Raw genomic sequence first — 25,625 nt, forward strand, 5'->3', positions numbered from 1 at the left:
GCAATTTATGGGCCATTAAAATGTGAATGATTGCAGAATCCTCCAAAACATGAATCTGTTCTGCTCATCATTCCTGAGCAGGAAAGATCTCTGGAGGGTTTCAAATGGTCAAACAAACTTGTTTTCTAATCAATGAAATGTTCATCTTTTATAAGCATACATTAGCGATGCATGAAAGGAGAATGTCCCGTTGAATTCGTTTGGAGAAGGGCTTTGGCCTTGGTGTTTGCAGATAACCTGAGGACTCATCTTTAATGAGTGTGGGAATTTCTATCCTGCCACCCTCAATGGATGCCACCCAACATGCACACTGATGGTGTTCACCTTGTGACAATCTTGTGGCTTCCAGAAGGGAGGTCGGTGGGGGAGAGGAGAGAAGAAACGAGGCTTCCTTCAGAAGTCCTTTTGTGTAAGCATTGCAGAAAGGTCCAGCAAAGTGCTTCTCATGGTCAGATCACCTGCTGCTTTTGGCCCACCCCTTCCTGAAAGTATTCACATTTCTAGTCAACGAGATGTTTGCAAGCTCTGTGATCCACGCAAAGCTGAGCGAGGTCTCAAGTTCTCGGTTGACCCATTGCACTTCGGAAGGGAAATCCCATGGCGTTAACAGTTAAAAGCCTGCACCTTCGCTCTCGTTCATACGCATCCCTTTAATACGTGGCTCGTCCTTCAATATGAATTCACGCAAGGCGTTCAGTATCCGAGATGTTTAACATTGGAAGGGTGAGTGGGCATCGTGTCTCCCCCCCCTCCTCCTCCTCCTCTCTCTGCATTAACAGGAGGTGGATTAATTTCATCAAAGAGGCTCCAACGCTCTTCTCTTAATTGCAAGATGCGTTCCGGAGCGGTGCTATTCCGAGGACGGCCAAGTGGCTCCTCTTCTGGTTCCTCCTTCCACGGGGAGATGCAATAACAGAAGAGCTGGCGTTGGAAAGTTCCCTGCCCCAGCGGCCGCTCCCCACGTGTTGCGAGCTCGCCAAAGCTACAGGTTGGCTACCTGTGAGTGTTCGTCCCGCCCGAGCCCTCGCTCTGATAGGTCTGTGCGCGGGAGCACCAGCTCCGCCCTCCCTCCGCTCCACTTTATGAAGGAGGTGCCCAGTGAAAGGCAGTGCGCGTTGAAAGGCGCGACTCACCTGGTGCTTCTTGCTGCAGGGATTCGGGAAGGGGAGGGGGGAGAAAGAGCGAGATGTTGGACCCGTCCTCCAGCGAAGACGAGGGGGATAACTTGGTGGCGAGGGGTACCCCCAAGGAGCTGCCGCTGGCCGGAGGAGGAGATGGGGAGGAAGGAGGCGGCAATGCCAGCGGGCGCTCGCTGCCTCCCAGCCGGGGCAGCGACTCGGGCCGCTCCGGCAGCATTCGCTCGGTCAGTCCCAGCCCGTCGCTGGTGAGCGAGAAGGAGAGGGAGGAGCAGGAGAGGCTCCAGCGGGAGGAGGAGGAAGCCAAAAAGAAGAAGGCGCTGCAGCTCTATGTTTTCCTGCTGAGGTGCATCGCCTACCCTTTCAACGCGAAGCAGCCCACCGACATGGCCAGGAGGCAGCAGAAGGTGAGTGGGTGTCGGGCACGGGCGAGTCGCCCTGACCTCCAGCCGGGGAACGACCCTGCTGGTTGGGGGGGAGATGCCCCAGTGCAGCAGTCTGATGGATATAAAGCCTCCAACACACTTGAAGACGTCATTTGTGAAAAGTTGGCTAGACTCTTGACCACGACTCCCTGTGCTGCAGGCGATAATTCTGCGGACACTGGGGGCTGGAGGTGAAAGCAACTGGAAGGGGGTGGTGGGTGAAGCGGCGAGAGGAGCGCTGCTGCTCCAGGAACTTTAATCAGACCTCCTCACTTGCGAGAGAAATAAGGTTACTGCTTCTAGTCCAATCCCATGTTTCTCCCTCGATAAGAAGTCATCTGGCTTGGCTGGGTCATTAACTTTAAGTCGTTGACTTCACTAAATAGTCCTAGTGTGCTCTGCCTTTCAGCCCCTGCGATATAGACCCTCCTCTCAACTGAGAGAATCCTAATAACGACACAACACCTCTTTAAAGGAGGCTCTCCTCAATTTTCCATTCAGCCTTGCCCTTTCTCTTCAGTTCTCCAGATAGAAATCCTCTGAAATATTTATCAGTTCCCTTTTGTTTTGCAAGGACTATTGAAACCTGCTTCCGAAATCCTTTTGATCTTTCTCAAACCGACCACTGTGCTTTATTGCAACCTGCTCAGTAATTTTACTTTCGCCTCCTTGTTCACCGACCCAATTACTTTGAGCCTGGCATGTCGTTCTTTTCTGGAAGTGTGTTGAATTCTGAAGAAAGCCCTTCAATCTGCTGATAAGTTCGACCCCACTCCTGTCCTGTACAGGTCACTTTGCCGATGAAAATGGAATTTGTCTTATTTACCTTAACCTTCGTTTGTGATTTTTGTTCACTCCACCCCTGTATGACCAGCTGAATAGATACAGCAGTTTTTGTTTTATTTAATATTTGCAGCATCAGTAGTTTTTGCCTGTTGATAATAATTCCACATCTGTGGCCCTATGACCCTTGCAAAATTGAATGTAGTACTTGTGCCAAATTCATCTGACTGTTTCTCTTTTTTTAAAAAAAATCCACCCTTTATTTGGTTGTCTGTTTCTTGCTATTACTGATGAAGGGTTTTGGCTCAAAACATCAACTACCTTTTGCTGCTTGACACATTTGAGTTCTTCCAGCATTTTGTGTTGATCCGTTTATGGTTTTTGTACTTCCAATGGAGGAATCCAAAGGCCTTGTGTCATAGATGTAGTCAGGCAGCTTGGAGATGGGCTCTTTGGCCCCAATGGTCCATTGCCTTGATTGGCCCATATCCCTTTCTCATCCACATCTAAATATATTAAAAATGTTTGTTCTCTATAACCATCAAAAACTTGCCTTTCTGATCTCCTCTACATTTTATTTTATCTTCAACCTGTACCCTTTAATCTTAGACTTTGTTGCCCCTGGGAAAGAGACTGTCTACCTACCCTATCAAAGCCCCTTGTGATTTTTGTAATGAGACTTCCTTCACCATCATGTCTATATGTTTCCACTGTCGGGGGACTATGTACATGTAGTCATCAACTTGCGTTCCAGCAAACCCCTTTTAAGTTGAAAAACAATACTGCACATATCATTTATTCCACACTGAGGAAAAAAAAAACCCAGTAACGTGAAAGTGTACCTCATATTTCAAGTGTGGGAACAGATCGGAATTTGAAATTGACGGAATGGATTTGAACCATCATAACTTGGAAAAATTGTAAGTCCGATCATCAGAAGTAGGGGAGCACCTGTACTGGCAGCCCTGGGGTACTGGCAGCCCTGGGGTACTGGCAGCCCTGGGGTACTGGCAGCCCTGGGGTACTGGCAGCCCTGGGGTACTGGCAGCCCTGGGGTACTGGCAGCCCTGGGGTACTGGCAGCCCTGGGGTACTGGCAGCCCTGGGGTACTGGCAGCCCTGGGGTACTGGCAGCCCTGGGGTACTGGCAGCCCTGGGGTACTGGCAGCCCTGGGGTACTGGCAGCCCTGGGGTACTGGCAGCCCTGGGGTACTGGCAGCCCTGGGGTACTGGCAGCCCTGGGGTACTGGCAGCCCTGGGGTACTGGCAGCCCTGGGGTACTGGCAGCCCTGGGGTACTGGCAGCCCTGGGGTACTGGCAGCCCTGGGGTACTGGCAGCCCTGGGGTACTGGCAGCCCTGGGGTACTGGCAGCCCTGGGGTACTGGCAGCCCTGGGGTACTGGCAGCCCTGGGGTACTGGCAGCCCTGGGGTACTGGCAGCCCTGGGGTACTGGCAGCCCTGGGGTACTGGCAGCCCTGGGGTACTGGCAGCCCTGGGGTACTGGCAGCCCTGGGGTACTGGCAGCCCTGGGGTACTGGCAGCCCTGGGGTACTGGCAGCCCTGGGGTACTGGCAGCCCTGGGGTACTGGCAGCCCTGGGGTACTGGCAGCCCTGGGGTACTGGCAGCCCTGGGGTACTGGCAGCCCTGGGGTACTGGCAGCCCTGGGGTACTGGCAGCCCTGGGGTACTGGCAGCCCTGGGGTACTGGCAGCCCTGGGGTACTGGCAGCCCTGGGGTACTGGCAGCCCTGGGGTACTGGCAGCCCTGGGGTACTGGCAGCCCTGGGGTACTGGCAGCCCTGGGGTACTGGCAGCCCTGGGGTACTGGCAGCCCTGGGGTACTGGCAGCCCTGGGGTACTGGCAGCCCTGGGGTACTGGCAGCCCTGGGGTACTGGCAGCCCTGGGGTACTGGCAGCCCTGGGGTACTGGCAGCCCTGGGGTACTGGCAGCCCTGGGGTACTGGCAGCCCTGGGGTACTGGCAGCCCTGGGGTACTGGCAGCCCTGGGGTACTGGCAGCCCTGGGGTACTGGCAGCCCTGGGGTACTGGCAGCCCTGGGGTACTGGCAGCCCTGGGGTACTGGCAGCCCTGGGGTACTGGCAGCCCTGGGGTACTGGCAGCCCTGGGGTACTGGCAGCCCTGGGGTACTGGCAGCCCTGGGGTACTGGCAGCCCTGGGGTACTGGCAGCCCTGGGGTACTGGCAGCCCTGGGGTACTGGCAGCCCTGGGGTACTGGCAGCCCTGGGGTACTGGCAGCCCTGGGGTACTGGCAGCCCTGGGGTACTGGCAGCCCTGGGGTACTGGCAGCCCTGGGGTACTGGCAGCCCTGGGGTACTGGCAGCCCTGGGGTACTGGCTGCCCTGGGGTACTGGCTGCCCTGGGGTACTGGCTGCCCTGGGGTACTGGCTGCCCTGGGGTACTGGCTGCCCTGGGGTACTGGCTGCCCTGGGGTACTGGCTGCCCTGGGGTACTGGCTGCCCTGGGGTACTGGCTGCCCTGGGGTACTGGCTGCCCTGGGGTACTGGCTGCCCTGGGGTACTGGCTGCCCTGGGGTACTGGCTGCCCTGGGGTACTGGCTGCCCTGGGGTACTGGCTGCCCTGGGGTACTGGCTGCCCTGGGGCATTCCAGCCAATTATTCTGCAAGTTGTGGGCTGGTTGAATTTCCAAAAATGCAACTCTATACCATCTTTATTAAATTTCACATGCTATTCCTTTCCTCACTTTTGCAGATGATTTTGCTCCTTTTGTGATCTTGGGTAAGCTTTATCATTGTCCATTGTGCTACCATTTCTGGCCACCTATAAGTGTACTAACATGCAACATCTATATTCTTGTCCAGATTGTTATTTTAGTAGATGAACAATGGGATTCAACAGTTTTTGCAGCACACCACTGGTTGTTGGCCTCCAATCTGAAAAAGAATCTTTACTCCACTCTCTGCCTCTAGCCAGCATATCCAATTAGAGAAGTGTTATCAATTTTTTCCCCCCAACTTGCATAACACCTTAAGTAATCCTTATGTCATAGGTGGTCTGTGATTCGTAAAGGATTGCTTAAGGTAATATTTGAGTGCGAAGGGAAGGTTAAGAATTGCTGCTCTAGACCCAGTTGTTACTGAAATATTTTGCTTGAGAAAAATTGTCATTGGCCCATTTCCTTGAGGAGGTATGAAACCGTGCACATAACGAGTCAATGAGGTACAATTAAAACAGTAGTTTTCGAATTTTTTCTTTCCACTCCCATCCCACTTTTAGCAATCCCTTACTAATCACAGAGCACCCAAGCTATGTCATAGGAATTACTTAAGGTGGATGTGAGTGGAAAATTTGAAAACCACTGATTTAAACAAAATCTATTGCCATGTCCTGGGTGCTTAAAAAACAAAAAAATCACTCAAATTTCTTAAGACAGGATTTCCCACACACGAGTATCCTAAATTAGTCCTTGTCTCTCTGAATTCCTCCCTCTTGGAATCCCTTCTGGTAATTTTGTACCATTGACGTTAGACTCACTGGTATATGTAATTCCTTCCCTTGTAGCCATTGATTTGTTTTTAATAGTCTTCAAAGATTTGTACTGATGTATTCAAGACTACTCTGCTATTCAGTCTTTCTCGCACCTGTAAAGGAAGCAATTTAATAGAGGTCTTAAAAAATGAGGGATTTTGAAGTTATTGCGTTGGCTAGAGACAATTTAATTTCTCTACACTCCAGCAAATAAAATGGGATGAAAATGTGATCTTTTATAATCTGTAAAGAGTGGTTGCAATGATGGGTCAAATGGCCTCCTTGTGCATTGAGATTCAGTGGCAGACACTGTGGAACTCCGCCTTGTATTCGCACACTTCTTCCCTGCAGATCTGCCTTGTAAGCTGTGCTTTAGTTTGTAACATTAGTTTCTTCTGAGCATTGTAATTCAATAAGTAGCCAGACCAAATTACTCAAGAATAACTGGAAATCCTTGGAGTTCCTCATTGTTGATGATTAAATGTCGACTGCATGCTGTCGTGACATTTTGCTTTATTCAAGTCACTTTTTCTATATATATTTTAAGAAAAAACCCAGAAGATATTTGATTTTCAGTAAAAATTTGAACACTGTTTTCAATGTTACTACTTTATCTCTTGTTAGCATACTAGATCTAAGAAAGAAGGGTCCTCTCCCAAGTATTACTTTTAAACTTATTCATGTCAAAGAGGGTGCCACACTTTTAATCCTTGATTCTGTGCAAAGCATTTGCTGGAAAACGGCCAGAAGTGATGTTTTATTCAATTTGTTGTGAAGTGCTCGCACTATTCACTAATTCTTCCCTTTAAATTACCTGAATTAATTGATGGGCCCACTATTGCACTTGACATTACACCAGAAAATTGCCAGGGAAATGGAGCCTGGTGAAGTGGACCCATTATTGTAGCTCCCACATGTTTTTCAGCAAAATATCACTTATTTTCCATTGGTGAGATTTTTAATGTCAAAGCTACAATAGATTCACCTTCCCAACGGGAATGTCATTTGACTGCATCACATCTTTATAATGATTGCTATATGCTTGTTATAATAATTGGTGTGAGAACTGGAGCATTATGCTAGTTAATGCTCAATTTATTTCTTTTACTGAGGTAAGAGACCTGTAACTGCAGCTGTGTCAAAATTAAGTGGAACTGAGGTTGAATTGTTTTTTTTTGTGAGGGAACTCTGTTAATTAGTGAATGCTTGTGTTAATGTTCTTACTGGCATGGTTGTATTCTAATATTGCAGTTTTAACACCATCTTTTTCTGATTACAACAGCCACTTTCTTATTCATTTAGTTAAGCTTTTCTAAATTCTGGAATTCTTCAATCCATCAGAATTCTCTTTAAGTGTAAATCTAGCTATGATCCTGAACACCTTTTTTTGGAAAGAAATGATAATTTGATTTGGAAAGAATTCTTTGTAATGATACCTGAGAATTTCTACCCATCAATGGATAACAGGGATGTTGTGATAACTTGATAAATTTTAGTTTTGTGGTTACAAACTCTATCAAAAAGCAATTGCATATTTTTCAATGTAGAGGTACTCCACTGAAGTTGTTTGAATAAATCTGTTGGTATCTCTTGGCAAATCCTGGAGCAATAGATTCCTATTTACTGTCAGATGACATCACATACAACCCTGAGATTCTTTTCCCTGCAGGTGAGGCAGAATTACCTCTAATTAGTAGAGCAAAAAAACTTGCTCTACGTACATATGTAACAAAAATTAATGTTAAAGACAAAATGGAATATAGAGGAAAAATCAATAAAGTGCAAAAGCAAGATTTCTTGAATGAGTCCCTGATTGAGTTTGTTGTTGAGGTATATAATAATGTGGAGGAGTAGCAGACATTCCTGAACCTGGTGGTGTGAGTCTTGTGGCATGTATAACCTGTTTCCTGATTGTAGCAGCAAGAACTGAGCATGTGTTGGGTGCTGCTCCGACAGCAGCTTTCCCTGTACTGATCGATGATGTTTTCAATGAGGTGTAGGGTTTTACCTGTGATGTCCTGCGCTGTGTCCGCTACCTTTTGCAGGACTTTTTGCTTGGGGGCATTGGTGTCCCCATACCAGACCGTGATACAGCCAGTCAGCACAATTTTCACCACACATCTATAGAAATTTGCCAGGGTTTCTGATGTCATGCCAAACCTCCACACACTCAATAGGCTCAACTGAACACAGTTAGGATGCCAATGTCAAGAATGTTTAATCAATGGCATTCCATTCTTGTGACCATGCATCAAAGACACAGATTCCATCACTTTCTGACACAAAGGGGCCAATTTACCCTGGAATGGAAGATTATACTAAATTCCATGATGTAATACTCCTGTGGCCTCATTGTAAATAAGACAGTATAAGCTTTTTATCTGTGCTCTTCCATTGCTTTGATGCCAGTTATTGAGTTGGATTTGATAGCAAGTTATGCCATTGGTTTCCATTCAAGTTGCTTATGCCTGGCTGATGATAGCAGCAGTTTATTTGTCCATGGAATGGCATGACAGTCATGAACCATGGATATTTCATCCAATAAGAAAAGGTTTTCTAATTTAACAGGAGAAGGTGCCCTTGTTCTTCCACAATGCGCTTGTGGCTCATTCAAGTTTTTGCAAGCAATTATTGCTGTTGTCTTCAGTGTTCTTCCAAATCTCATCAGTAATGACGTTCTTTGAGATAACAATGCAATTACCTTGTAACATGGATATTAGTATTTCCTTCAGAAATGATAAAATGCAGAACATCAGGGAAAACTACCTTTGGTTCACAAAGTCTGTGCTGATTATGATGTCAAATTAAATCTCTGTCCTCTCAATCTTTTCATATTCCCATATCTATCTCGAGGTCTGTTTTCTGTATCTTTTCTGTATCTGTTTTCATCTCTACCCCCAGCAGCCTGTTCCTGGCATCTACCACTCCGTACTATATTTACAATAATATTGTAATAAACCTGTTGTGCACATTTCCCCTTAACTTTCTCCCTCCCCCCCCCCCCCCCCCCTCCACCACCACCACCTTAAATGCATGTCCTCCTGTATTTGACATCTTGGGGTTAAAAAAAAATACATTCTGACTGTTTAACCCTACATATGCTTATAATTTTATAACAACCTTTGCCTCCACTCCAGAGAAAACAACCCAAGTTTGTCCAAACTCCCCTTTTGGTTTGCAGCTCCACAGACTGTTGGAGAGATGGACTGTGTCCCAGGATGGGAGGGGTGACTGATGGAGGATGGAAAAGACTAAGGGGACACTCACTAGTATTGAGCAGATGAGGATCTAGTCGTAACCCTCCAACAGGACCGGACTGGATTGAAACAGGAAAGTCTGCAGATGCTGGGATCCAGTGCAATGTACAAATGTGCTGGAGAAACTCAGCAGATCACACAGCATCTGTGGGAGAAAAAGACTGGTCGACATTTCAGGCAGAAGCTGTTTATCACATTTCTCCTTGGGGTCTTTTAAGAGACTGTCAGATACCTATATGAATTTGAGAAAAATGCAGATGAGGAAATTCTAGGTAGCTGTTGGCAAAGGTTATTGGGTCATCACAACACTGTGAGTCAAAGGGTCTGTCATGTGCTGTAGGTTTCAATGTTTTATGTACCTCCAATCCAGGCAACATCCTGGTAAATCTCTTCTGTATCCCTTCCAAAGCATCCACTTCTTTCCAATGATGCAGCATGCAATTCTTCAAGGGTGCCCTCACCATTGTTTAATGGGTTTATTGTATATGTTGAACATTTAATGGATTTGGAGGGGAGTGGAAGGGAGGGGGGAAAAAGACACTGTATATTCAAGATGGAAATATTTGTGTTTCTTTTGATTAATATGGTTCATAGTGTGAAAAATAAAAAAAAAATGTAAAAAAGGGTGCCCTCACCAAAGTTCTGTCGGCTGAAACATGATTTTCTTGTTCTTGAGAACCTCAAACTTCTGTAATCCCGATGAGTTGAGACATTTGAGATTAACCTGTTTCATTTGGTTAATTCCACCATTTCCATTGGTGGTTAAAAATGGTAACAAATTCAAGAGGAAAAGATTGAAAGCTGGTTATCGACTTGCAGCTAGAAACCTCTTTACAGCAGAATCTATTAGCTTTAACAATTTCATTTTCTCTCAATGGATAAGATTGTAGGAAGCCAATAAAAATTGGAATAGGTGGGAAATTTAATAGCCTGATTTTTGATTTGTAACATTCAGTTATTCTGTATAGTTGTAAATCCTCTGGAAGAAAATTGGTAGATTTTGTGCTTTTCGGGGTCAGGAAGAAGTGGTCAAAAGGTAAACTTCAGTACCTCTAATTTCTATCAAAACATGCAGTTTTGAGGGGGAAAATTGCTAGGCATTTTTCTGTCCTACTTTACACCCTAAGCTCCTTTTGCCTGCATAAATTTAAATGTCTGTCCTGGTGTCTCCCGATGTTAAGGACGTGGTATTCCACAGCCTTTGGGTAATGAAATATGTTGTTGGGATCTGCTCCTCCCTATTAACTGTACACAATAGTTTTGTGTTGAAAGTTTTGGTCTGTTCTGCATAGTTTAGCATTTGGCAGTAATGTCATTCTTGCCGCAGATCTATTCAACACCATGAGTCTTGGAGTTCATGCTTCACTAGAGTTTACACAGATTAATTGTGCCTAAACTTTGATGTGCGGAACTGATGGGTTATAATTAACACTCCCATTATTGGGAGTACGCTCTTAAGAGAAGTCATTATATTGAGTATAACAAAAATATTTTCCAATTTCAAGCTATTTGTGGAGTTTAGAATGTGATGTTTATACCAGTTAAATAAAAAATCTGTTAGCAGGATTAGGACTTATGTTGAGAATGGTGTTGGATACTATGTAATTATCAATACCTCTATTATTCATGGAATGAAACAAATTTCACAAAGTAAATGAAGCACTTCAGCTTCCAAGGTATTTTAAAAAAAATACACTTAAAACTATATTTAAATCTGAAGCAACTACTTATTAGCTCCTAATTAACGTGCCGTTGTTGCTTCCTCCATTAACAAATGATGCAAACTTTTGCAAAATGCAAGTGGTTTACCCCATTGCACGATTTTGAAAGTATCAAAGTTTAGTTATTTCAAAACTCCCACATTCAATATTTCTTCCCAGAAATGAGACTTTAGGGCAGCATGGTTAATGCAACACTGGGGTTTGAATTCGGTGCTCTCTGTAAGGAGTTTTCAATGCTTGCTCTGTGTCTGTGTGGGTTTCCTCCTGGCACTCTGGTTTCCTCCTGGCACTCTGGTTTCCTCCCACAGTTCAAAACTTAACGGGGTTGTAGTGTAATGGGGTGGCACTGGCTCGTAGGCCGAAAGGACTGGTTACTGCTGCATGTCTAAATAAATGTACATTTATGTGCTGAGCATGGAGCTGAATCATGCTTTACCCGCACTGCATCTCTTGTTTAGCACCAGCTTTGGTAACGCTGTCAACCTGTTTGAGTCCTCACTGCCATGATATCCCATGACCAAATGCTGGCCCTTGGTGGTGAATGAGCTGCCTTGATGGCCTTTTGCCAGATTGTTATTTTGGTCTTTTTAATGTTTTTTTTAAATACATTTGACAATCAGTTTTTTAAAATAAAAAAAAGTGAAATACTTCAAAAATAATTAGAAGCTCATTTAGTTGAATTAATTTAATGTTTAATTAATGCAAACAATTCATTCAACCCTTTTAAAACTTGCCAGTTGATTACTGCATTTTTGGTGCTTAACGATCTTTTTTAATTTTTTTTTATTTTTCACACTATGAATCATATTAACCAAAATACACGCAAACATTTCTCCCCCTCTCTTTCCTCCGTCCTTCCCACCACCCTCCCCACCCACTAAACGTTCAACATATACAATACATTAAACAATGTCATCACACAATGAAAATAACGATCTTGATAGTTGTATGCCACTTTTAAAAAGGAATTATATAATTTTTGTACATTTTTTTATATTACCATTAGTCTTATTTGACATGGAGCATAAAGCACTGCACTCACGTCCTTCGGCCTACAATGTTGTGCTGATCCAGACAAATCTACTCAACAAGCTAATCATTCCCTACCTTACGCCCAGAGCCTTCTGTTTTTCTTGCCCAAGTCTTTTAAATGCCCCTATTGCACCAGTCTCCACCACCCCTGGCAATGCATTCCAGGCACCCACTGCTTTAAGTTTATATTGGGTTGCCAATGGATTGAACAAAACTCTGTGGTTGCAAAGCCTCCAGGAGTGCTGGAGGTGAATTCATGAGTACTGTGAAGGGAATCTCTCTTGCTTCTCTTTCTCTCGAACTGTAGGGGGTGCCGGGTCATATTCATGGTGACTCCTTGCCTTGCGGCAGGCAGAAGGCAATTTTGGGTAATATTACATGTTCTGTGCTAATACATAGCAATAAATAAATATTGAATTTTAATTAGGGTCAGCTGCAGAGCCTCCTCACTGCTCTGCCACTGTGGTGACCGTCCATGGGATGTCTCCTCTGCTTCTCCTTCTCGGACTGAGGATGGTTTCCCCGTGTTCTGGAGCCCTGCGCCAGTCCTCCGCTCCCATGGAGTCTGCAATCCCGCAGTTGCAGGATTTTAAATAAAACGGGCCATTCAAAGCCTGTGCATAGCTGATGGCAGTTGACGAAGTGGTTGGATCCTGCGGGACCGCTGCATCTCCACTCCTCACTCCCCATCAGTGGCAGTGCCTCCATTTTCCAGTTTTTCAGTTTTACCATTTTGCCTTGATAAAAGGGTTCAGATGCAGAACGTTGACTACCCATGCCTGACCTGCTGGAGTAATTCCAGCAATTCTTTACCCGTCCGAGACTCTAACCTCGGCAGCTTTTGTGTTTCTCAGTCATAATTGACAAGTGTCTGTTTCCTGGGACGGCACAGGACTGCAATGTCACAAGTTTTGATTTTTTTACTTTGGTCCTGGAGTGTGAATCGTGGCTATCTGATGGCATTCAACACCAGACCAACAAATACAGCACAAGTCTCATTATTTGAAAATCAGATTATCCAAAATTTTTCGGAGGTGAACTGGTGCCACTTCTGGTTCAAAAAAATTTTGAATAAATGAGGATATTTGAAATGATCAGAAATCTTGTTATTTGAAATTTTTTGGAGCTAAACTGACCTCAAAGGTTGGAGAAAAAAAAATTCACTTGACATGAAATTAGAACGACGATTGTCCTTGTTTCAGGTAACTCTCTTTCCATTTCTTCTTTATCTACCCCATTAACTTTTTGTCCCTCTCCATCTGCTTGCCACTTTCTTCCAGACACAAGCAGTCAGAAGAACCCCTTGTCCTGGTGTCATCAAGGAGAGCAGCCTCCTGGGCAGGGGTGGGGACCTTGATAGGGAGGTGTTGATGATTGGCAGTGGCGGTTGGAAGGGGGAGTTTGTGTAAACAAAGATTGGGTCTGTGTTGAGAACCGGGGAGACGGGAGCCTGCTGACTTGTCAGTGAGTGTTCCCCCAGTCCAGGAATTGATGATGAAGGTGGGGACATGTCGGGGATCGGCAGCAGCCAGCATTTTTTTTTTGGTGAGAATTAAGCATTATTTTAATGCTTAAAAAGCCTTCCCTTGATATTTAAACATTGATGCCAGTGATTTTCTGGGCTGTTGTTTTGTTTTAATGACCTGTTGTCTGAAAAATTCAGTCATCCAAAATAGGTCCATTCCCAACCATTTCAGATAATACTTGTAATGATTAAAAGGCTTTTGTAATCTGTGCACTCATTTGTATATTTTTGTTTGTGGAGGTGGAAATTCTTAGCCATCCCAAATGGTTGCAATATTTTCAACAATAATTCTACATTAATCTTCTATTATGGATTGTGCAATATTCAGATGCATTGATGTTTAGTAATACAGACCAGGATGCAACAAAGATCTGTGCTTGCAAACTATTATCTCTGCACTGCTGGCAATCTTTTTGGTGACCTGGATATGTATTCTGTGGTGTGTCGACATGAAATGAGTAATTCAACTGATACTATTATATCTCCTTTTAAAAGTACCAGGAATGTGTCACAGTTATGTGTCAAGGCTGCACATTCCTGTCTGAGCCGGTTAAACATGCACTGACGGGCAATTTAGTTTAATTTCTCCTTTTGTATATTGTAGGGTACAGGTAAGTGTGTCTTTGAATGTCAACTCTCACCACATGACACTTGCTTCCTCTATTGTGGCTCCATGCAAATTCTCCCTTTGAAATGTGGAGCTCACCAGCAAATACCAGACTCTAGATGAGATTTAACTTAAACTTGGTCTTTTCATGCACCCAAGAGAATATTGAAAGATAAAATTTGGAATTTTGCCCTCCTCGTGAATGCAAAAATCTCTGTTAATTTAACCATCAATGTTGATTCCACTGAGATTGCACAGCCTGGCCTTGATTCCTCCATGAGGTGGGAGTTTGGAAATTGCTGGCAGCGTTTTGTCAGCAAATTTCCTCTCTGTACCAATTATTGGATTCCCACTGGCAAAGGGAAAAAGTGGTGTCAGTTCCTCAACTGGGAAATCCTCTCATTGGGCAAAGGGCCAGTTTAGATTGGATAAAAGAACAGCAACTCCCCTGAAAAGCAACTGATGCAGGAGATAAAGGTGACTTTCTGGTTATTTACTTTGATTTAAATTACTTCAGTTGATTTTGTCTTGAGTGTCTTACAAGGATTAAAATGGTGCAAATGTGCAAATCGTGAACACAAGGAGTCCACCCAAGCCGACTCTGCCATTTTGTAAAGTCGTGGCTGATTTATACCTTCAACTGCAGACAGGAATGTGGAATTACTATGCTTCTCAAAAACGCATGTACCCTCATTCAAAAGCTTTGCTTCTTGTCTCAGTGTTTGGGTGGGGAGGGGGTGAAATGTTCACTTCCGGTCTTAAATGGGTGCCTTTTTACTTAAATAGCGACGGCAGCTTCAGATTCTCTCACATTAAATATCCTCCATGTCAACCTGTGAAGATCCCTTGGGATATTTTGTTTCATTCAAATCCCTTTCCTCTTCGAACAGCAATAGATGCAACCTCAGTCCGTCCAACATTTCTTTTTCTTGAAACAGTGTCCTTTTCAGTCATTAGACGGAGTAACCTTCTCTGAACTGTTTCAATTCATTAACTTTCCATTACGTAAGTGATTTTACTTCATTGATGCTGTAGTTTTAATCACTTATAATTGTTATATTAATTGGAGCACTGAAGATGCTCTAAAGGTTTTGGAACCAGTTTATTATTTGTTAATGTTTCATTGCCTTTCAATCTGTTTTGTGGTTCTACCTTTTATTTGTGTGCACAAGACTCAAGTGCCAGTCAGCAGCACATCTGCATTGACAATTGAAATGACTTTCATCAGGACAGGCGAAGTCAATGGAAGACAAATTTCTTAACTACAGGGGGAGGTAGTACATTAAGCACGAAGTTTTGGGCTAACTTTAATCTGCATTTGTATCAAACAACACAAACATCTTAATTTCTGATTTGAAATCTGTTTGCTCATTGTTGGACACAATTTGAATGTCTGCCTATCATCAAGTGATAACAAATACCTCTCTGGATTTGTTTATTCAAATAAAAATTAGCATCTCTCTCTGCTGCCTAAGGGATTAAGCTGTAACCAGGAAAGATGGAAATGTGAGACTATTATGTGACATACAATATAAAATATGACATAATCTATAATTTTTTAAAGGAGATGAATAGTGGCAGGTTTTTTCAGTGTGTAAGTCACGAAAAGATACAAACACTTCAACACAGAATCTCATTTAAAATGCCAGAGCTCTACTTAAACCAGACAGTCCAGGCTCCAAGTGCCTTTGCAAAAACTTTGAAGAATGCTTATAAGGACTTCACAAGTAAGTCTTAATTGGACATGCTGTGGAGGATTATTGTTTTGGAAAGCAACAGATGAATGGACTTGGAATATTAGGTCCAGTGCTGCAGTCTGTTTGAATGCATTTTGCTGTTCTAAGAGGGTCATGTGGTTTTTTTTGTGTGAGTGAGAAATCAGTTCTGCAGTTCAGCAGGCATCTGGGACTGGATGAGCTGGAAAGGTTATGGATAAAATCCATTTTGGTTGTGAGTTCTTAAATCAGATTGGTCAAAGCCCTTGTGGTCCATACAAGAGGAGATGGCTGGCTGTATAATGTTTCACTTGAAATAAGGGAAACAGAAAGGAACTCTGTGGTGACCTGAAAGAAAGAGGTTATCATCTGGAGAACCCTGATGGGGCAAGTTACTTCAGCAAGACACTGAAGTGGCTGGTTACAAGGAATCAATTATGGGTGTCTGAAAACCGGCAAGAACCTTCCTGAGTGGTAACTATTTACCTTTCAAGCACCAAATCCTGGACAAGATTCATAAATGTTAAATTCTGTGCACAGTATAAGAATTGCCTGATACTAGTGAACTTGGAGGAGTGAGAAGTGAGATTGGACTGTGAATCCAAGAACTTTTCTGAACTTGCACACACGTTACATATGTGTGCACTTAGAATTAGGAGGTTAAGTTAGATTAAGTTAATAGTAATAAGTTAAAGTTTGATCCTGTTTTCATGTTTAAAGATAATTAAAAGCAACTGTTGTTTAAGTAACCATCTGTCTTGGTGAATTTCTATTGCTGCTGGGTTTTGAGGTCCTCTGGGCTCGTAACAATTGTGTATTTCTGTTTTGGACAGATACTTGGCTGTTTTGGTGAGAATGCCATAAACCCTTTTAAAGCAGCAGGAAGTGCATTTATCAAAATCTTATTTTAAAACTCCAGTGTCAAAAAGCTAGAAATGAGTAAAAGGTGGATCACCTCAGTTGATTATTTTTTTAAATAAGCAGTTTGTTTGCTGAGGCCCTTAAAAGCACCGATGAGATGTGATTTCTCTTTTTGGGCATACTTTTTTTTAAAAAGTGATCAATTTACCTCTCCAAATATTGGAGTTTAATGAATCCACTTAGTTAAACATGTTTTTTTAAACAGCTGCTGTGTTCCACGAAATTGTTCCTAATTTCCTGGAATGCACTCTGTGTTTGGGGTGGGGGAGAAAGATCGGAATGAGGATGCCATTCCTGTTGTGATATTTAACCTCCAAGCCATAGTAAATTTCCCAGAACACCTATAGTCTAAAGTTAATTGGAGGCATTCCGTGTGAACAATGGACTCATGAATAGCAAGTCCTGCCTCTTTAATTATCGAACTTCCAGTATGCTGTCTAAACTCGCGTAAGGAAAATTAGATTTTGAATTTTGGTCGTTTGTGTGTGAACAACCAATGTCAAGACCTCTGACATTCTTCAGTCCAGTAAAAATCATGCAAATTCTATCAAAAACATAACTATTCCAAGCCAACATGGTGTTTTATCTGAAGCCTGTTCTGATTGCCATTGTACTGCCACTCAGGTGCGAGATATCTTCCTGCATAATCCTAGGCTATTTTCTTTTCTGATGATCACTTGTGTTGAAACACTTTATTTTTTTTTCTCTCTGGGTTTCTGAATCTAATTTACTGATGTCCTGCTGAGCTTTCCCTGGTCCAGAGCAAGTGACAGACATTCACCTTGAACATTAATTTGTTTTTGCTCTCCAAATAAAGTGCTGCCTGACTGTTGGAGCTGTTTTTTCATTACTGTTATTCAGGTTTACAGAATTAATGGAATTTTACTTTTATGTTGACACAATTGGATATCCACAAAAGAATAGGTGCCTAAATAATTCTTTCCCTTCATTGTTGGAGTGAAGGACCGTTGTACAACACAGCTTCATTTGTGATGTATCTAAAGTTTGGCTTTTTTGCTTGTCTTAAACTCGCCAAGGCAAATAGCGCCTTTGGAAGACTACACAAAAGAGTCTGGAAAAACAACCAACTGAAAAACCTCACAAAGATAAGCGTATACAGAGCCGTTGTCATACCCACACTCCTGTTCGGCTCCGAATCATGGGTCCTCTACCGGCACCACCTACGGCTCCTAGAATGCTTCCACCAGCGTTGTCTCCGCTCCATCCTCAACATCCATTGGAGCGCTTACATCCCTAACGTCGAAGTACTCGAGATGGCAGAGGTCGACAGCATCGAGTCCACGCTGCTGAAGATCCAGCTGCGCTGGATGGGTCACGTCTCCAGAATGGAGGACCATCGCCTTCCCAAGATCGTGTTATATGGCGAGCTCTCCACTGGCCACCGTGACAGAGGTGCACCAAAGAAAAGGTACAAGGACTGCCTAAAGAAATCTCTTGGTGCCTGCCACATTGACCACCGCCAGTGGGCTGATAACACCTCAAACCGTGCATCTTGGCGCCTCACAGTTTGGCGGGCAGCAACCTCCTTTGAAGAAGACCGCAGAGCCCACCTCACTGACAAAAGGCAAAGGAGGAAAAACCCAACACCCAACCCCAACCAACCAATTTTCCCCTGCAACCGCTGCAATCGTGTCTGCCTGTCCCGCATCGGACTTGTCAGCCACAAACGAGCCTGCAGCTGACGTGGACTTTTTACCCCCTCCATGAATCTTCGTCCGCGAAGCCAAGCCAAAGAAAGAAGAAACTTGCCCAGTTGAAATGACAACCTGATGTGATGCAGCACAGTAGCTGAGATGTTGAAGTGATGCAATAAAGCTGTTCAGGAGCCCAGCAAAACCCTACTGCAAGAGTGCTGCCAGATGGAGCATTTGTTTATTCAGTGTAGCAATGTCTGTTATGCCAGTCCCAGGTGAGATTTCCTCCTTGCTCTTTTTAAAAAAAAAAAAAAAATCCCCAACCCATTTTCCTTCGCAATTGCAGTTTGCACGCAACTGGGACCACTGTTTTTCTCTTTGGAACTGCACTCCTTGTAAACGTTGTTTGCTGCACTCTCAAGACTGATGTGTAAGGAAATATTGATGAATTTTTAAACCAATGGTAATGGCCAATTCATTTGTTCTACCATGTGCTGGCACATGCAAATGTTTTGGACTTTATTTTCATTATACTTGATGGGTGTGTCAACACCAAAATAAATGTCAATAACTCCAAGCATTCGATCAGAGTATGAAACTTGAGGAGATCAGCAGCCAATAAATGATCCAACTGAGAAAGATGTGCATTCACAATTAAGCTAAATAAATTTTGATGACACCTTGTATAAACTCTATTTTGCATTTGACTCTCACCTGAAGTGAGTCTTATTTAGAGTTGAAATTGCCTTCTGTCTTAAAGGCTCCAACATTGCCTGATCCACTGCCACGGAGTTCAATCCTGGCTGGAAATCCATTCTTTAAGAATCTTGTCTCTTCGGGGGAGTCGCATGATGGAGTAGTGGCTGGTTAGGTGGAAACAGCCCTCTCCAGAGAAAAGAAAAAAAAAGTGTGAAAAAACAGCTCAATAAACATAAAATGCAGGAAGAGAAAGGTAAAGTTACAGAGAAGAGACAGAAGATGGCACCCAAAAGAGAAATAGTAAGAATAACAGAGAAAAGGGAAGAAGGAAAATCACTGGGGAAGAAAGAAGGCCTTGCCTGCACATCGGAGCAGAGAGCCACCATGGAGAGGAGCGGGGGATCTCCAGTGTTGGTGAGTCCCCAGAGGAGTGGTGTCCTCCCGACTGGTGGACTTCAAAAATGGCTCTGAGCCAAGAGGTGCGCAACTGAGCATGCAGTAAGAGTTGAACATGTGCAGTGCGGTAGTAAAAGAAAAGGTTAACGCTGACAGGAGGGGGACTCAGCTGAGGAGTGGCTAGCTGAGAGATGCTCAGTATCGGGATGTTCGGCTGGGGGAAGTAAACAAGAAAGAAGAAAAGAAGAGTGGTGAGAAAGCGAATTAAGGGCTGGAAGAGGGTGAGTGGCAACGAGGCGACCAACTGGGATGACCTGCAGTGGGTTGGCCGGCGGCAGGGGGCCCTACAGCGGGTCAGCCGGCGGCTCACCAGCGAAGGATAAAGATACAGAGAAGAGAAGATGATACAGACATGGATACAGACACAGAAGAAGAGGAAGAAGTCCAAGAATTTCAAAGGAAAGAAGGTGGTAAAATAGAAGGACAAAATTTAGATAAAGCCTTTTTTGAAGAACAAATTAGGTCATTAAAAAATGGCTATCATTAGAATTTAGTTCAATCAAAAGAAAAATGACAAAGCTTCGAGTTGGTCATGACTGAAATAGGGAAGAGTAGAAAATGTGGAGGAACGAGAAGCTGTTGTAGAAATGGAGATAAATGATTTGAGGGAAGTTGGAAGAAAGCAAAAAAAAATTAGACAAGATTTATTGTCACAAAAAAATTGATGTATTGGAAAACTACAGTAGGCGAAACAACAAAAATAGTGGGCCTAAAAGAAGGGTCAGATATGATGGAATTTATAAAAGGATGGATCCCGAAGGTGCTGGGAATAACAGACTCGCATGAAGAAATAGAAATCGCAAGGGCGCATAGAGTGCTTGTACCGAAACCACCACCACATCAAAAACAGAGATCCACATTGGTAAAATGTCTAAGATATAATGCAAGAGAAAACATACTGGAGCAGGCAAGATGGTTGGAGAAGACGATAAGCCATTGGAATATAAGGGACAAAAAATATTTTTTTACCCGGACACAAGCTTCGAACTTTTAAAGAAGAGGAAGGAATTCAACACGGTGAAAACAAGCTTGTGGAAGAAAGGGTATAACTTTATATTAAGACATCCAGCAGTACTCAAAGTATTCATTCCTGGGGAACGGAATAGACTATTCTCGGACCCAAAGAAAGCCCAAGAATTTGCTGAACATTTGCAGGACAGAAGAGAGGAGGAGGAGTGACAATAAAGATGACTGGCAAGAAAATATACAAAAATATGTTTTTAAAAAAAAAAAAGTTAAGATAATGTATATATAAAGATTTAAAGATGGATAAAAGAAGGGGAAAAAAGAGAGCTTTGTTATAAGTATAGGAAAATAGTGTTCTCTGGGGGGAGGCTGTGGGTGGGAGAATAAGGGTTACTGCGAAATCGGTTGACGCTTGCGAGTAAGTTCGCGAATGGAAAGGGGACTTGTGGTTGCCGACAAGGGGCAATCCAAGGAGGGGAGGTTCATTTGGGGTTAAAAGGTTATTGCTTGTGGGGATTGTTGGGGTATTTCATGTCTTAAGTGCATTGTCATATATTGAGATTAAAAAGGAAAACTTAAACAGTCATGGAAAAAAGGGATGGAGGTGGTGAATAGGCAGAAAAGAAGTGAAAATAAAGATACAAGATGGCCACATTGGACTAAATGACTATAAACATTAATGGAATATATAACCAAATTTAAGTGTATCTCATTGGGGGAAAAAAAATCACATAATTTAAAAGACAAAGTTACAATGTTTGAAAAAACCTGGGAACCATATATGGAACGTAACAGAAAGAACAGGCCTTGGACGACCACCGCCTAAAATGATAAGAAGATGAACACGATCAGATTTAATGTGAATAAGTAGATGATATGTTTTTTGTTTGTATTTCTTTTGTATAAAGATATTCTTTTATTGTATTTTATATTTTCAATATTTAATGTTTTTGGAGGGGGGTGGGAAGGGGGAGGGATGGGGGGAGAAAGAGAAAATGTCACTGAATATTTAAAGAGATGCATCTGTAAATATATTGGTTGATATGGTTCATAGTGCGATAAATAAAGAATTACAAAAAAAAGAATCTTGTCTCTTCCATAATATACCAGATTCTCTTCTAGTGATCATAAGGCAAGAGCTAACAAAGAAAAAGATGTGTACATTTTTTTTCCACACAAGCTCAATTCCTCTGCTTAATTATTTTTGGGCATGGAATATTATTCCTTCAGGTCCAGCACAAAACTGGGAGGGTTTGTACATTAATGGTTTTGGGCACCATTTAATGAAAGGATTGTCAAGCCAGTAAAATGGTCCATGAAAAAGACGGTTGTTTTTTTTTGTCCTTCCCATCCCCTCCTTTTGTTTTGTGGAAGGAATCATTTGAATGGCTCTGTTCCTTTGTATCTTTTGCAGGTCTGCTGTAAGTGAGCCTAGGGCATGATGGATCCTTCAGTATGAAGGGGAGGGAAGGGAAAATGCAATCTGGTGCGATCAGAAGAGTTGGGAAGCCTTATTGTGTCTACAATGAGTGAGGGTTTAATTCACTGGTGTCAGTAAGGAGTTTGTCTGCTCTGTGTCTGCATGGGTTTCTCCAGGTGCTCCAGTCTAGTCCTATATTTCAGACTTGTGGGGTTGCTAGATTAATTGGTCATTGTTATGCTTGGACAGTGCAGGCCTGTGGGCTGGAAGGGTGAGTTATTGTGGTGTATTGCCAAAATATTTATGAAATTATTTTAAAAATTTGGACTATTTACTCAGTGGAACTTCTGAGGCTTGCTTGAAACTTAATAGAGAACACTTTGGTCAAAGAGCACCATACAGGACTTGAATGTGGATGAGGGTAGCGCAGTGGATGTTGTCTATATGGACTTCAGTAAGGCCTTCGATAAGGTACCACATGGAAGGTTAGTTAGGAAGGTGCAGTCTTTAGGTATAAATTTTAAGATAGTCAAATGGATTGAACATTGGCTGAAAGGGAGAGGCCAGAGAGTGGTAGTGGATAATTGTCTGTCAGGTTGGAGGCCGGTGACCAGTGGTGTGCCTCAAGGATCTGTATTGGGCCCATTGTTGTTCATTATATACATTAATGATCTAGATGATGGGGTGGTGAATTGGATTAGTAAATATGCAGACGATACTAAGATAGGTGGAATAGTGGATAATGAAGAAGGTTTTCAAGGATTGCAGTGGGATTTGGGCTGCTTAGAAAAGTGGGCTGAAAAATGGCAGATGGAATTTAATGCTGATAAGTGTGAGGTGCTTCATTTTGGTAAGAAGAATCAGAATAGGACATATGTGGTAAATGGGAGAGCATTGAGGAATACAGAAGAGCAGAAAGATTTAGGAGTAACGGTACATCGTTCCCTGAAGGTAGAAACTCTCGTGAATAGGGTGGTGAAGAAGGCTTTTAGTATGCTGGCCTTTATCAATCATTGCATGGAATATAGGAGTTGGGAGGTGATGTTGAGATTGTATAAGACAATCTGCGGCCTAATTTGGAGTTCTGTGTGCAGTTCTGGTCGCCTAATTATAGGAAGGATATAAACAGAGTGGAGAGAGTGCAGAGAAGGTTTACCAGAATGTTGCCTGGGTTTAAGCATCTGGAGTATGGGGAGAGATTGGACAGATTGGGTCTTTATTCTTTGGAGCGTAGAAGGTTGAGAGGGGATTTGATAGAAGTATTTAAGATTATGAAAGGGATAGACAGAATGGATGTGGATAGACTATTTCCGTTAAGAGGAGGAAAGATTAAAACAAGAGGACATGAGTTAAGAATTAAAGGGCAGAGGTTTAGAGGTAACATGAGGGGGAACTTCTTTACTCAGAGTGGTAGCCGTGTGGAATGATCTTCCGGGAGAAATAGTGGCGGCGGAGTCAATTGTATTATTTAAGAAAAGGTTGGACAGGTATATGGATGAGAAGAAGATGGAGGGTTATGGGCATTGTGCAGGGAGGTGGGACTAGAAAGGGGTGTTTGGTTCGGTGTGGACTAGAAGGGCCTAATGGCCTGTTTCCATGCTGTAATTGTTATGTTATGTTAATATTTGGAGCAATATTGTCGACCTTTTTTTGTTTATGGCCCCCCCCCCCTTGGAACTCTGCTTAAAGTTTATGGGCCCCCCTTCCCCGTGAAGCAAAGAAGTTCAGTTGGTTTCTTCTGGACTTCTCTCCAACTGACTACATTAAAACAAAATATTTTATGATTTCAGCCTGTCTTCCCGCCCCCCCCCCCCCACCTAAATGTGCTGTAGCTCTTTGGTAGGGGGCTGCTGTATAGTCCTCATTAAGAATGGCTGGTTAAGAGACTGAGACAAAGATGTGTTTGGACTTCAAATAAAAGTAGAAATCTAGTAACATTAATACATTTTTCACAGGGTGTCATCAAAAGATGGGCTAACAATTTATTTGACTTAATTGTGAATGCACAGCTCGATCCATGTGGGCCATTCATTAGGTGCTGATTTAACTCTATATGCTTTGAATTATTTTCATTGGTTTTACTGTTGACACCACACTATCATTCCAGCAATCCAAACTTAAAACATGAAGGGCAGTAGAATAAAGCAAAAGTCCTGGAAACACTGAACATGTCAGATAACATCGAGAGAGTCACAGCTTTAGATTGCTGCCCATTTAATCAAAGCTCTGCATTTTGTATTGCACTGTGCAGGTAGAGTGGAGAGGGGCAGAAAATTGGGGATACAAGGGTGAGAGAGCAGTGAAGGATGGGCTGGAATAACAAATGCACCAAGTCAAAGCAGGCAATGTATTATTAATGTAACTGGTATTTGACTTGGTTACGGGGAATAAGGTTTAGCTCATAATTAAGATGCAATTTAATGTTACTGCAATAAACTCTTAATCCCACGTGGCCTCTTCCTGGTCCTGCTACATCTGATTTTTGTGTGAAGTAAAATTCTGCCTTGAATCATCTATTTTGGCCACCTGTTTGTTGTCATTGGCCAAGTCCCCATCCAGGAATAATGACTGAAACCTTGTCTATTGTGATGGTAAGAAAAGCTCAAGAACCACTTCTCAAATGGCCCACATACTGTCCTAAAGTTAATGTGGTGTGAATGCAAACATTCTGTTGTACCTCATGGCTGTCCTGTCTGACGTTGCACCTAGGAAGCATTCTGTCACTTTAGTGCATTTGTGGTTGGAGAAATGTGATAACTCCTGTTGTTTCTGAAGTCTCCCAAGAGGTTAATACTGTTGGGTAAATTGAACATTGTATATTGCATTGAAACAAAATCCTGAAATAATGTTTCATGGTCCTATTCTTGACTATTTTGGGCCATTGCCTGGTACTTGAGAGTAAAACCCTTGTCTTTATTCATCACATTATAACTATGAGAGTCAGGAGGGTTCTTCTGTGAGCATTAACATTCATGCAGCCATGTGAAAAGCACAATTGGAGAGCATTATAATGAAAAGAGAGATTAATTGGCCCTGACCTAACCAGGCCAGCTACATGACAGGATCTGTGCTGGCTGTAGGGAAGAAGTTGTCTTGAAGCCTGTTGAGTGCTTCTGCACTTTGAAGCCTTCTCCTCGAAACCAGAGGCAGAGGGGTGTGAGCCTGAGGCATGATGGATCCTTCATTGGGGAGGGGAGGGAAGTTTAGGTGATGTTCTGAGCTTCATTCACTGCCTTCAGTAGCTTCTGAACTTGATCAGAGCATCTCACAATGGTGTACCTGCACGAATTGATTTGCTTCTCAACCAGGAGCATAGGGTCAGTTTTTGAGACCAATTCACTATTCTACCCAATGCACAATACTAGCCTGGTGTTTGGCTATCTGCATTTTGTTTGTGTTGGCTTTGTAGTTAACTAAAAGAATTGCTGTTGTGGCCATGAATTTGAAACCCCAACTAGCCATCTTTGAAATACTCCCAAGATATTTGGCCTGCTATGTTTACAGAGACCTACCCAGTGTAAAGTATAGATCAAGAACACCTTTGCTGCTCATGTTAGTGAGTAATAAAAACTGTATTGTTTTAATTACTGAAATGTTAATTTGGGACTGGAGGTGTGTGAACTATGCACGAGTCTTTAAAAAGCTCTTAACCCTCTGTCATTGCAATACCCAGACATTTGCACATGTGTTTCATGTCATTTAATTTTCAGTTTCCAGATATTGAGCAATAAATTGAACAATGTTTGTCTCCATTAACAAGGAATACAAAGGAAATCACAGAAAAGACTGTCATCCCATTAG

At 43.0% G+C, this 25,625-nt stretch overlaps 1 protein-coding gene across 2 annotated transcripts in view; it reads left to right on the plus strand.

Annotated features, from left to right (window-relative positions):
* The first annotated feature begins 1,138 nt into the window (after positions 1 to 1,138).
* cadps2 (Ca++-dependent secretion activator 2) overlaps positions 1,139 to 25,625 on the plus strand; it is a 533,161-nt gene continuing 508,674 nt past the window's right edge. For both annotated transcript variants that reach the window (XM_069903385.1, XM_069903386.1), the window contains exon 1: positions 1,139 to 1,543. In XM_069903385.1, coding sequence (XP_069759486.1) covers positions 1,187 to 1,543 — 357 coding nt within the window. In that variant the 5' untranslated portion in view covers positions 1,139 to 1,186. The remainder of the gene's footprint in view (positions 1,544 to 25,625) is intronic.

This window comes from Narcine bancroftii, chromosome 11 (assembly GCF_036971445.1).
Source record: "Narcine bancroftii isolate sNarBan1 chromosome 11, sNarBan1.hap1, whole genome shotgun sequence".
Classification (NCBI taxonomy): domain Eukaryota; kingdom Metazoa; phylum Chordata; class Chondrichthyes; order Torpediniformes; family Narcinidae; genus Narcine; species Narcine bancroftii.